Raw genomic sequence first — 12,293 nt, 5'->3', positions numbered from 1 at the left:
TCAACAATCCATCTTGAAATGCCAGAGTTAGAGATGGGATTGCCTTTTTGAGGTGGAGTAAATGCAACAGTTGTTTTGTCTTGCGAAAATGGAGTAGTTTCTTACCTGTAACTCCAGTTCTGTAGTAGGGGTATCTCTGTTATAGTCATAATCTATGAATAGTCCCGCCCATGTGCGGGGACCCCGGAGCAATCAAAATATCTCTTAAGCTGTCCTGCATTTGCAAACCTGCAAAGACACTTAAGAGACAGACAAAAATAATACAGCCTAATAACAACACGGCTGCACTGGCCAGCACTTCCTCTGAAGTGAAAACAACAGCCAAAATAAAGTTTAAATGTCATTTTTATTCACATCTGACATGTTCCTTCATTGTATCACACTCCCTTCACCAAAATCCCTTTAAACAATAGAGAGGAAGGGGTGGACAGACAAGCCCTATAGGCTGTCATTATGTGTCTGCTAAAGGGATACCGTGCCTTTAAGAAACTCTCCAGAGACCCCCGGTATCCCAGGATGCACAGCCCAAGCAAGTTACTTTCAGTTCTTTTTGAAGGTGTATAACAACAGGCCTGATACTGTCAGAATTACTCCACCGGGGAGGAGGGAGGGTCGCTTATGACTATAACAGAGATACCCCTACTACAGAACTGGAGTTACAGGTAAGAAACTACTCCTTCTGTAGTAGGGGATCTCTGTGTATAGTCATAATCTATGAATAGAATGGCAAGCCCATCCCAACCAACAAACAGCGGTGGAGTAAGACCCAAACACCAACAAATCACTGTGCAAACAAATTCCTCAGCGAAGCCTGTCCCACCTGTGCATCTGCCCTAGCATCAGAGTCCAGGCAGTAATGCTTTGTAAACGTATGGACCGACTTCCAGGTGGCAGCCTTACAAATGTCAGCAATTGGAACATTCCTAAGCAAAGCTGTAGTAGCTGCTTTGTCCCTAGTCGAATGCGCTGTAGGCTTACCCCCTAAAGTCTTATTAGCTTTCTGATAACAAAGCTGAATACAGGACACAATCCACCTAGAGATGGACTGTTTTGAGGTAGCTAGACCAGTTCTTACTGAACCATAATTTACAAACAGTTGATCCGACCTGCGAATGTCTTTTGTCTTATCTAGATAGAATTTCAACACCCTACGCACATCTAGTGAATGCAGAGACCTCTCCGCCGGAGAGGAGGGATGCTGAAAAAATGTAGGCAAAGTTATCATTTGATTTACATGGAAATCTGATATCACTTTAGGCAAAAATTTAGGATGAGTACGCATTACCACTTTAGAAGCATGGAACACAGTATACGGCTCTTGACAACACAGAGCCTGAATTTCACTTACTCTCCTGGCCGATGTAATGGCCACAAGGAAGGCAGCTTTCCATGACAAATGCTGCAAAGAAGCCTTATGGATGGGCTCAAAAGGCTCCCTCATCAATCTGGACAACACCACGTTCAATTCCCATGGTGGCGAAGGTCGTCTAACAGGGGGAAACACCTTACGTAAACCCTCCAAAAAATCTTTAATCACAGGGATTTGAAAAAATGAGGTTTGGGAAGGGCCCTTTCTATACACAGTCAAAGCTGCGAGATGAACTTTTATAGACTGGAAATTAAGCCCAGATTGAGCTAACTGCAGCAGATAAGGCAAAATAACATCTTCTTTACAGGATGTAGGGTCAATGTCCTTTGCCGTGCACCATAAGCAGAATCTCTTCCACTTATAGGCGTAAGAAGTCCTTGTAGACGGTATATTCGCCTCTTTCAAGATCTCCATACACTCCTGAGGTAGGTTCAAGTGTCCATACTGTACTAGCTCAGGAGCCATGCTGCCAAACTCAAGGACGAGTGATTGGGGTGAACCATCTGTCCTCCGAACTTCGTGAGAAGGTCCGGCCGACACGGGAGGCGCCGGTGTGGCAGAACAGACCGGTGAAGAAGGTCGGTGAACCACCATTGCCTCGGCCACTCCGGAGCAATCAGGATCATCCTGGCTCTGGATTGCGACAGCTTGATCAGCACCGCCGGAATCAGGGGAATGGGTGGAAAGGCGTAGAGAAAGTTGTTGGACCAGCTGATCCATAGGGCATTCCCCAGTGTCCCTGGTTGGTAGTACCTGGACGCGAAGTCGCGGCATTTGCTGTTTTCTGCCGTAGCGAACAGATCGATGTCCGGAGTGCCCCACTCTGCGAAGACGTCTCTTAGCACGTCGTCGTTTAGCACCCACTCGTGATTTTCTTGAACGAGCCTGCTGAGCGCATCGGCTTGGGCATTCTGCACTCCCGGCAGATGGGTTGCCGTGATCGTCAGGTTCCTGGCCACCAGCCAATTCCAGATCGTCTGTGCCTCCCGAGACAGCGTGCGTGAACGGGAGCCCCCCTGCTTGTTGAGGTAATACATGGTAGTAGTATTGTCCGTCTGAACTAGCAAGGAGTTCGTCGTGAAGGAGGGATGGAACGCCTTCAGGGCCAAGTGTACTGCTCTGAGTTCCAAAAAGTTGATGTGGTAAGTCATCTCCGTCTGCGACCATATCCCCTGAATCTGAAGAGGGCCCGAATGCGCTCCCCAGCCCTGGAGAGACGCATCGGTCACTATGGTCTGGACCGGAATATCCTTGTGGAAAGGAGTCCCCTTGCAAACATTCTCTGAGGAGCACCACCATTTCAGAGATTGGAGAGCGTGTTGGGACAGATGAATCTTGTCCTCCCAAAGCCCCCGCCTCTGGTCCCATTGATCCTCCAGACATTCCTGCAGAGGCCTCATATGCAGACGTGCATTGGGGGTGAGAAAGATGCATGAAGCCATCGACCCCAGCAAGGAAGACACCGTCCTCACTGTAGGAGAGTGGGCTGAGAGGAGGTGCAGGGCCTTCCCACGGATCGATAAGCGTCTCTCCTCCGAAGGACACACGCTTGCGCTCAAGGTATTGACTGAGGCCCCCAAGTACTGGAGACACTGCACAGGGATCGGCACTGACTTCGACATGTTGATGTGCAGTCCCAGGCGATGCAGCAAGGCAGCTGTCCTGTTGAAGTGACACTGGGCTTCCCGGTACGTGGAGGCTTTGATCAGCCAGTCGTCCAGGTATGGATACACAAACACCTTGCTCTTCCGCAAGTGTGCCGCCACCACTGCCATGCACTTGGAGAACGTCCGTGGAGCAGACTTCAGACCAAACGGGAGTACTGTATACTGGTAATGGTTGTTGCCTACCAGAAACCTCAGGAACTTGCGATGCTTTAGTGCGATCGGCACATGGAAGTAAGCGTCCTGCAGATCTATGGCGCACAGCCAGTCTCCTCGATGCAACTGAGGGTAAATCTGATGCAGGGACAACATACGGAACCTTTCTCTGCGGATCCACTTGTTTGCTTGACGCAGATCCAGAATAGGCCTGAACTTGTTTTTGTCCTTTTTTCTGACGAGAAAGAACCTGGAGTAAAGACCTTTCCCTTTTTGCCTCAAAGGAACAGCTTCTATGGCCTTCTTTGCCAACCGCTGGAGCTCCCGCACCATGTAGGGAGAGCGCACTGGTGGAATCTGTGGAGGCGGGCTGGTGAAACGAAGACTGTATCCATTGCAAACAATATTCAGCACCCACTTGTCCTGAGTTATTGTCCTCCACTCTGCCAGGTAGTGTTGATACTTCCCCCCCACCGGAGCGGGTAACGGATGAGGGGGAAGTGACCCTTCAGGGCTTCGACCCGGCCGGGCCTTTGTTCCCCGACGAGGATTGATGCTGTCCTCTGCCCCTCTGGCGCTTCTGAAAGGACTGCCTCGGGAACTGTTGTTGCTGTTGCTGGGGCTGTAGCTGGTGACCCGACTGACGCCCTTGACCCCTTTGCTTGGAATAGCGCCTGCCCGAGGAGCGGAAGGCCCTCCTCTGCTCCCTGGGCCTCTCCAGCCCCACTGCCTTCAGGGTTTCTGCCTCGGCCTTCATGCGGGCCATCTCGTCATCCGCATGAGACCCGAACAGCGTCGTGCCGGAGAACGGCAAATTGGCTATCTTCTGCTGCGCCTCAGGCTTGAGGGGTGTCAGCCGTAGCCAGGAATGCCTCCTCATGTGTATGCTGCTTCCTCGACCTCCGTCGCCGCAGCGTCGACCTCTGCTTCGACGTCTATCTCTGGCGCCTCGACGTCGACCTCTGGTGCCTTGACGGCGACCTGTGGCGCCTCGACGTCGACTTCCGGTGCCTCGCCGGCGACCTGTGCCTCGACGGCGACCTGTGCCTCGACGGCGACCTGTGCCTCGACAGTGATCTTCTCCGCCAGGACGGCAGGCGCCGGGATCTCGGCGTCGACTCCGTCAGCGTCGAGCCATGGGTCGACGGCGAAGGCGGTGAGTGCAGTCCGCCACGGGGCTCAGTACGACGTCGATGGGGTGTCGACGTCAGCGACCCGGTCCCGGGTCTCGCCGGACCCTCTCTCGACGTCGAACACCGAGGCTGCCGCGACCCAGAGCTCTGGATCGACGGCGAACATACCGGTGCCTTCTCCCTCGCCGTCGACATCGTCGCCTTCGACGCCGAACGCGACCTACCAGCCGGTAGGCGCCGTTTCTGCTCCCTGCTCTGTCCGGAGGTCCCTCCAGAGGCTGAAGCATGGGCGGAGGAGGGGGAATGAGACCCTCCATGCCCCGAAGTCCCACCGGTCTTCTGCTGCTCCTGACCCTGAAGACGAATCTTCTCCCTGTCCCTCAGGGTCCCTTTGGAAAAGTTTTTACAGATGACACATGTAGCTGGGACATGTGAGGACGACAAGCAGAGGATACAAACATCATGTGGGTCCGTCTTGGCCTTTTTCCTCCCACACTCAGGGCATTTATCGAACAAAGCCATGCTAAGAGTGGGCCAAAACTGCTCCAGATTGCAGGCAGTAGTAGACAAAGGCTCTAGACGTCGAATGAAAACACTATTTATCCAAAAAATCCAACTTTAATCAAATAAACCACCCAAAAGGGTAGAGCTCAAGCTCCAGGGTCCTGCTAGCAGGAGCCGGAAAAAAGAACTGAAAGTAACTTGCTTGGGCTGTGCATCCTGGGATACCGGGGGTCTCTGGAGAGTTTCTTAAAGGCACGGTATCCCTTTAGCAGACACATAATGACAGCCTATAGGGCTTGTCTGTCCACCCCTTCCTCTCTATTGTTTAAAGGGATTTTGGTGAAGGGAGTGTGATACAATAAAGGAACATGTCAGATGTGAATAAAAATGACATTTAAACTTTATTTTGGCTGTTGTTTTCACTTCAGAGGAAGTGCTGGCCAGTGCAGCCGTGTTGTTATTAGGCTGTATTATTTTTGTCTGTCTCTCAAGTGTCTTTGCAGGTTTGCAAATGCAGGACAGCTTAAGAGATATTTTGATTGCTCCGGGGTCCCCGCACATGGGCGGGACTATTCATAGATTATGACTATAACAGAGATCCCCTACTACAGAACTTTGGTTCTATCTATGTAGACAATATAGCTTTTTCGACATCAAGCATGTAAAGAGCCCGTTCTGCTACAGAATCAGGTTGAGGAAAAAACACAGGTAACTCAACTGATTGGTTCATATGAAAAGCAGAAACCACTTTGGTAAGAAATTTGGGGTTGGTACAAAGAACTACCCTGTCTTTGTGGAGAAGGGTAGCTCACCAACTCTCCTTAATGAAGTGACTGCAATGAGGAAAGCGACTTTCCATGAAAGAAACTGTAAATGGCAATTGTGCAATGGTTCAAAGGTGGACCCATAAGACTTGTAAGGACAATGTTAAGATTCCATACCGGTGCAGGGGGAATTCTTGGTGGTATTACCCTTTTTAAGCCTTCCATGAAGGCTTTGATTACTGGAACTTTGAATAGTGATAAATGCTTCCTGTTATGCAGAAATGGAGCTACCGCTGCACGGTGCAAACAAATAGATGTACAAGCCAGTCCGGTTTGCAATAAGTGTAAAAAGTAACATATAACATTTTGTATAGAAGCAACTAGAGGATTGATTTTGTTGTTACTACAGTAGACAAGAAATCTTTTCCACTTTGCTGCATAACAAGCTCTGGTAATAGGCTTTCTTGCTTCTTTTAGAATAGTCATACAGTCTGCTGGTAGATTTAAATAACCAAACTCTATGACTTCAGGAGCCAGTTCGTTAAGTTTAGTTCTTTGGGATTTGGATGTCTGATTTCTCCATGGTTCTGCATGAGGAGCCTGGAGGCGAGATGCAGCTTTTGATGTGGAACTACTGACAGCTCCAACAGGGTGGTGTACCATGGTTGACAGGCCCATGTGGATGCTACTAGAATTAGTGTGAGATGTTTGCCTGAGCTTCCAAACCAGACACGGAATGAGTGGGAGAAGCGGAAAAGCGTAGGCAAATATCCCCGACGAGTTCATCCATAGGGCATTGCCTTTTGAGAGCGGGTGTGGGAACCTTAAGACGAAGTTTGGGCATTTTGCTTTGTCGACTGTGGCAAACAAGTCTATTTGTAGGAATCCCCATTGTTGGAAGTATGGAAGGAGAACTTGGGGATGAAGTTCCCACTCGTGATTTTGTTGCCTCTTTCTGCTGAGGAGGTCGGCAATCTGATTGTTTACCCTCGAAAGATGTTCTGCCAGAAGATAAATACTGTGATGGATTGCCCAATTCCAAATGGCTAGAGATGTGTGTGTTCCCCCGTTTTGTAGGTCTCGCCTATGCCAGCGCATGAGTGGGCATTGAAAAATCCGACCACATGATTTTTGTGTGGCCTAAAGCGTGCGGTCACGTGCACAGTTACGCGCAGAGGCGCCATCTGGCTTTCCTCTGTCTTCCTAATTAAGTGCATCACTCGAGGGCACCCTTACTGCGCGCGCACATCAGCATTAATCACTCCTTCACAGCTTTTATTTTGCATGTGCTTAAAAAAATTATTATTAGCTATCTATTGTGACACAATCTATGTTACAAGGATGTTTTTTTAAACGATAGCATTTGTTATTCCCTCGTGCACTGTTTTTTTTTTCTTTCAGAAACAAGCAGCTGATACAGGGCAAGGCGACATAAGCAGAGGCATTTAGCAATGTATTCATTTTTTATTGCATCTGCTATCTCTTTTCCCCCCCTTCATTCTCTCACTATCTGCGCCACCACAGCAACACTCTGCGCCACCACAACAACGCTCTGCGCCACCACAGCACAACACTCAGCGCCACCACAGCACAATACTCAGCGCCACCACAGCACAACAGTCAGCGCCACCACAGCACAACAGTCAGCGCCACCACAGCACAACAGTCAGCGCCACCACAGCACAACAGTCAGCGCCACCACAGCACAACAGTCAGCGCCACCACAGCACAACACTCAGCGCCACCACAGCACAACACTCAGCGCCACCACAGCACAACACTCAGCGCCACCACAGCAAAACACTCAGCGCTACCACAGCATCACCCAGCGCCACCACAGCATCACTCAGCATCACTAAGCGCAGCGGGACTGAAAGTTGTGATTCACCTCGCCTCCTCTGTAGGCTTTCAGGGGGCACATCTCAGGTCCCCTTTGAGTACATATTTAAAAAAATCTCACACTGGCATCAGTGCGGATTTATTACAAGGAGCTGTTTGTTAACAATCACTCCTGGGTTCAGTGAAGCCATCATGGTGCTGTGGAACTCGAGTTGTCAGGTTTCCAGCCCATCTACTCTATGGCTTCCCTGGCACTTACAATATTAAGGAGTAGACCCTAATACTGTAGGGGCATAGCTACTCATGCAAATGTGCCCACACCTGGGATATAGTGCACCCTGCCTTAGGACCGGTAAAGCTTGCTAAAGGGGTTACTTACCTATAGCTTAGGCAGTGCTAGCTGGCATGGCACACAGGCAGTGTGCCATGTCAACTTGGTCATTTTTTCACCTCACAGGGAATTGTGGACATGTTTTTAGAGAAAGAACACTGGTACTGGGAACCTGGAAAGCAGGGACTCGGCACTCTTCAAAGTTGCATCAAAAGCCAGACAAAAAATGAGGGGTACCGCAGCAGAACCTCTTTCTCACAAACAGTTTCAGGGAAGAAGAAAAATTAACACTTTTGAGTTCACTGAAAGGTTAAAGCAAAGGTCAGTCTGGGGACTCCTGCACACACAACGTGCAGCAGAAATCTGGGCTATAGTGGCCTTTAAGGGGAGTAGGAGAGCTGACCCTTCTACCCCACTTGCCGAAGGTGGTTTTACTTCAATGCAGGTGGATGTGCTACTACACACAAAGACTGTTGGATCAAGTCTATAGCCATTTTAGCACGGTTTATGGTTATTTAAATGTACTGGGAATTCCCAGCCTGACGATGAGGAATGATTTAAGCATTTGAATATAAGAAAGATCTAATGTTGGAGAAAGAGGGTTGTTTTTACGCAGCACATCTGAGACACAATTCTCTGGATCACCAAGCAGACTACATAACCCCTTTCAAAGGAAATTTAAATGAATAAAGACATATTTTTCAATTCTCTTTACTAAATATGGCCTAGTGATGCATTTTACCAGCTAATTGTTAACAATACAGGCTAATAAAGATACAAGTTCTGATTTTCAATTTGTGGACCTTGATATTTCTAACAGTACCACAGAAACAAACATGTGCCTCAGTGCAGCGCTATCATAGCCCAAGCCTGTTCTTTTCACCACAATGCCTTTCTTCAATCAACTACCTTTTTTCTTCACACACGCTCCCTTAAAAACAATTTTCTTCTTGTATCCATAACTTTCACATGTTGCATTTAAACTCCCCCTCCTACTCTCCTTTCACATCCGCATTTTTCCTTAGCCTTTATTACTGGGCTCTTTTTAGTTTTTCATCCCAGCATTTTTCAATTACAAGCCATGTTTTTTCATTATTTAATGCGTTATGCTTTCTTCTATGTGCCCCCTCTTTCGCCTTTCTCTACCAACTTGTATCTCAACTACTTCATTCTTATGCTTCATCTTCAAAGGCTTTTTTTTTTCGCTGTCTCGCCCAGTACTTTAGAATCTTGTACACTTGTCTAGAGAATTATGCTCCTCTTTCTCTACAATCGTCACTTCACCATCTGTTTTTACATGTATTTGCTGTTTCAAGTTGTTTGACTTCCCTCTACCTCTCAGCCCCATGCGACCACTTACGCCCTACACCCATATTTCTTTCTTTTTATTTTCACCAATGCTCTTGCCATTCTCTCCTCTGATTCTATTTGTTCATGCAAGTTGTTTAGCACATAATTCTCTATCCTACCGAAGACTCCCACTAATGACTTTTGTGCAGTCCCCAATTGCCCTCAGCCTGCATATGTGTAGTTCAAGGGTTTACAACATTTTCGGTTATTAGAGTAATTTATGCTCAATGAAAATGATCCCGAGCTACTAATATTATTAGTGTTGTAATAGTGACCACGTCAGACAAGAATAGGTTAGTGGCCACCCCAAGCATGATTACCAGCATAATCCCCGCAGTGCATCATGCAGAGTTGCCATCACTAATGTAGAAAGATTTTTTCAATGTTGAATGCCTCTACATGGGCATCATCCAGCAGCCATACCTGCAATCCTCCAGGCACCAGGGTAATAGTACAAGAATTTTCACTCAAATATAAGCTTTAAATATGTTTTGTATTGGCCTCCGGTGCCCGTCGCAGTGACAACCAGACACATGACTCCTAATCAGACTTGTGGAACCATTCATCTCTATTCTGTCATCCAAATTTAATGAGCCGACATGCCGGACTTAACTTAAATTGCTGCGTTTGCTTCCCACAATCTAGATCTCTGAAGGTGCAGCCCCGCCTTAAACATACAATGTAGCCATGCACCCACTTAGGCCTACATCAAAGCTACTAGACCGCAGTTATGGGTCTCCACAACTTTTATTTTAGGAGACGGGGGGTGTCTTTCAGGGGATGTTTGCATTGTTGTAACTTGAACTATGACTCCACAACACTGCCGGCCCCAGGGTTGTAGGCGGACAGCTGTGTAAAGTTTCCATTCTAGCTGATCCATGATGGCGCTACCTGCCCTGGGTTGTAGGTGGATAACCATGTATACAAATGTTTTGCTATGGCTATAAAATAAATAGAATTGATCCATAAATATTTTGGGGAAATACATTTTTCTGTAAACGTCAGCTTATCAGTTCTGAAAACACAAATTTGTATTGCGAAGTCTGACCTTTCAAATTGGGGGTACATATATTAATTCAACAAAACAAAAGGTGCTAATTTATTATGTTGTGCTGCACACAAGAGAGCTACTTGCATGTTGCTGGTGAGCTACCAGTATCTCATGAGCTAGTCGTTCGAGAAGCCTGGTGTAGATACATCAACAGTCGGAGATTGAGAAACTTACAGTGAAGGCATGGACAAAGGATAATTCTCTGGGAAAGTTCCAGGTTAAGCAGGGGTATCTTGCACATTAGCTTGCATTTCCTTTTCTCTTGAAGTCATCTCTTGCTCAGCCTTTTCTCATCAATCCTTTTTATTGTTGATGCAATCTACTTCTGAGTATTTTCTTAGTGCTTACCCGGATACGGTTTGACCCTAGCTCCAACATCTGTATCTGCTGGAGGTGGCCCACGTTCTCGATCTTACTGATCTTGTTATTGACAAGAAATAGCTTCTTCAGCCGGGTGAGATGTTGCAGTCCCTCTATTTGTCTTAGGAGGTTAAAGGAGAAGTCCAAGATCCTGAAGGAGGAAGAGAAAATGGGGACAAACTAAAGGAAAAGTCTGCAGAGCATATTCAGTTTCCAGGCCTTATATATTTTTTCTTATATGATTCTTAGAGACTCCTATATTGTGAATTTGCTCATTTGTTCAGCACCTCAAGCCAAACACCTCATTCTGCAACAACAGATTAGCCCAAGTGCATTTAAGTTTACCATGGTGCAACAATGCGAGTTACATTTATCATACATTCTGACGGTATGCTTCTAGTTCATTATTCATTTTAAATGTATAGTGGTTTTAGGCTTTACCAATCATTTTTCTCACATTCGTTCTTCTACAGTAACATCATGGGTCACTGGAATTTTTATATTTTTTATTTATTTATTGGCATTTCAACAAACAACAAGAACATAGTAGCCAGGTACTTCCCGTCATAACATACATTAGCTTTGTATGAGTAATGTCCACCTGTCTCTACATGAAAAAGAACATATGTTGGTCTGATATCTTAATAATAATAAAAAGCAAAGCAATTCATACATTGTATATCTAGATAATGGTTTGTAAATACGTTAGCAAAAGAAAAACTGTACTTGCATCTGATAATTGAGCCAGGGAAGGGGCCCATTCAAATCCACAGTGATGAACTCGGTTTTGATATCTACAACAGTGTTTAACATATTTATACACTAGACAATCCCAGGCCCGGGTGTGTACGACTAATGGTTAGCAGGTGATCCCGTGGTGTCTGTGGCATCCTGTTGACGCGTGCGGCCTCACTCCAAAGGACTCCATATATCTCTTGGCCGGGAGGCCGATGGCATCAGCTCCCAGAAAGCGGACAATTGTTTTTGACTGAATGTCACATCTCGAATCCAGTCTTTCATAGAGGGGATTCCCTTCCTACCCCAATGCATAGCAACTATCCGGTTGGCTAACTGCAACAGCATAGCATGTAACTTCCTGGTTCCTTTAGGTGTGTTTTTGACGTATCACAATAAACTCAATAGGGGATGTGCGTCTCTAGGTGTACCAATGATCTCATGTATAGTGTCAAAAATCGTAAACCAATTGAGGGCAGTCCCATGCCATGTGCAGAAACGTGGCTGGTGAGTAGCCACATCTCCAACAGCTGTCGTCCGCCCTAATCCCCATACGGTGAAGCTGAGAGGGAGTCCTATAGAACGTATGTAAAAAATTTAAATGAATTAAGCGAAGTTTATAGTTGGGGGACAGTGCCGTTAGTTGGTTGCAACAGATCCCCAATGGTCCTCAGATAGCAGAGTGGGCAAGTCCGTGTTCCAGGCTTGAAGGACTTTGGGTGTCAATATGGGTGCAGAGTGCTGCATGTTGTTATAAAGTCTCGTAATGAGTCTGCGGGGTGAGTCGTTCTTCAGCACATTTTCCAGGGCCAACAATGTAGGAGGGGAAGTAGGAATGAGTAGTGAAGTGATCTGCACGTGGCCCTGAGCTTGTAGTGGAAGAATTATTCAGAAAAAGACACTGCGCGCCCCTCTGTAGGTTCGGGAGGAGCGCTGTACACCTCTCCCGGTTATAGCTCCCCAAAGGTACGTATTCCCATTTTGAGTGCTATTGCTCTACTTACTTACACCTTCTCCCATTGTGGGTAGCATCGGGT

The 12,293-nt window shown here is 47.0% G+C and overlaps 1 protein-coding gene across 4 annotated transcripts in view; it reads right to left on the bottom strand.

The window, feature by feature from the left end:
• PPP1R7 (protein phosphatase 1 regulatory subunit 7) overlaps nt 1-12,293 on the bottom strand; it is a 565,298-nt gene that overhangs the window by 184,677 nt on the left and 368,328 nt on the right. For all 4 annotated transcript variants that reach the window (XM_085634149.1, XM_085634151.1, XM_085634150.1 and 1 more), the window contains one exon: nt 10,510-10,672. In XM_085634149.1, the coding sequence (XP_085490275.1) occupies nt 10,510-10,672 (163 nt within the window). The remainder of the gene's footprint in view (nt 1-10,509; nt 10,673-12,293) is intronic.

Source organism: Triturus cristatus, chromosome 11, assembly GCF_964204655.1.
Source record: "Triturus cristatus chromosome 11, aTriCri1.1, whole genome shotgun sequence".
Lineage (NCBI taxonomy): Eukaryota > Metazoa > Chordata > Amphibia > Caudata > Salamandridae > Triturus > Triturus cristatus.
This window is presented reverse-complemented; position numbering and strand designations above follow the sequence as displayed.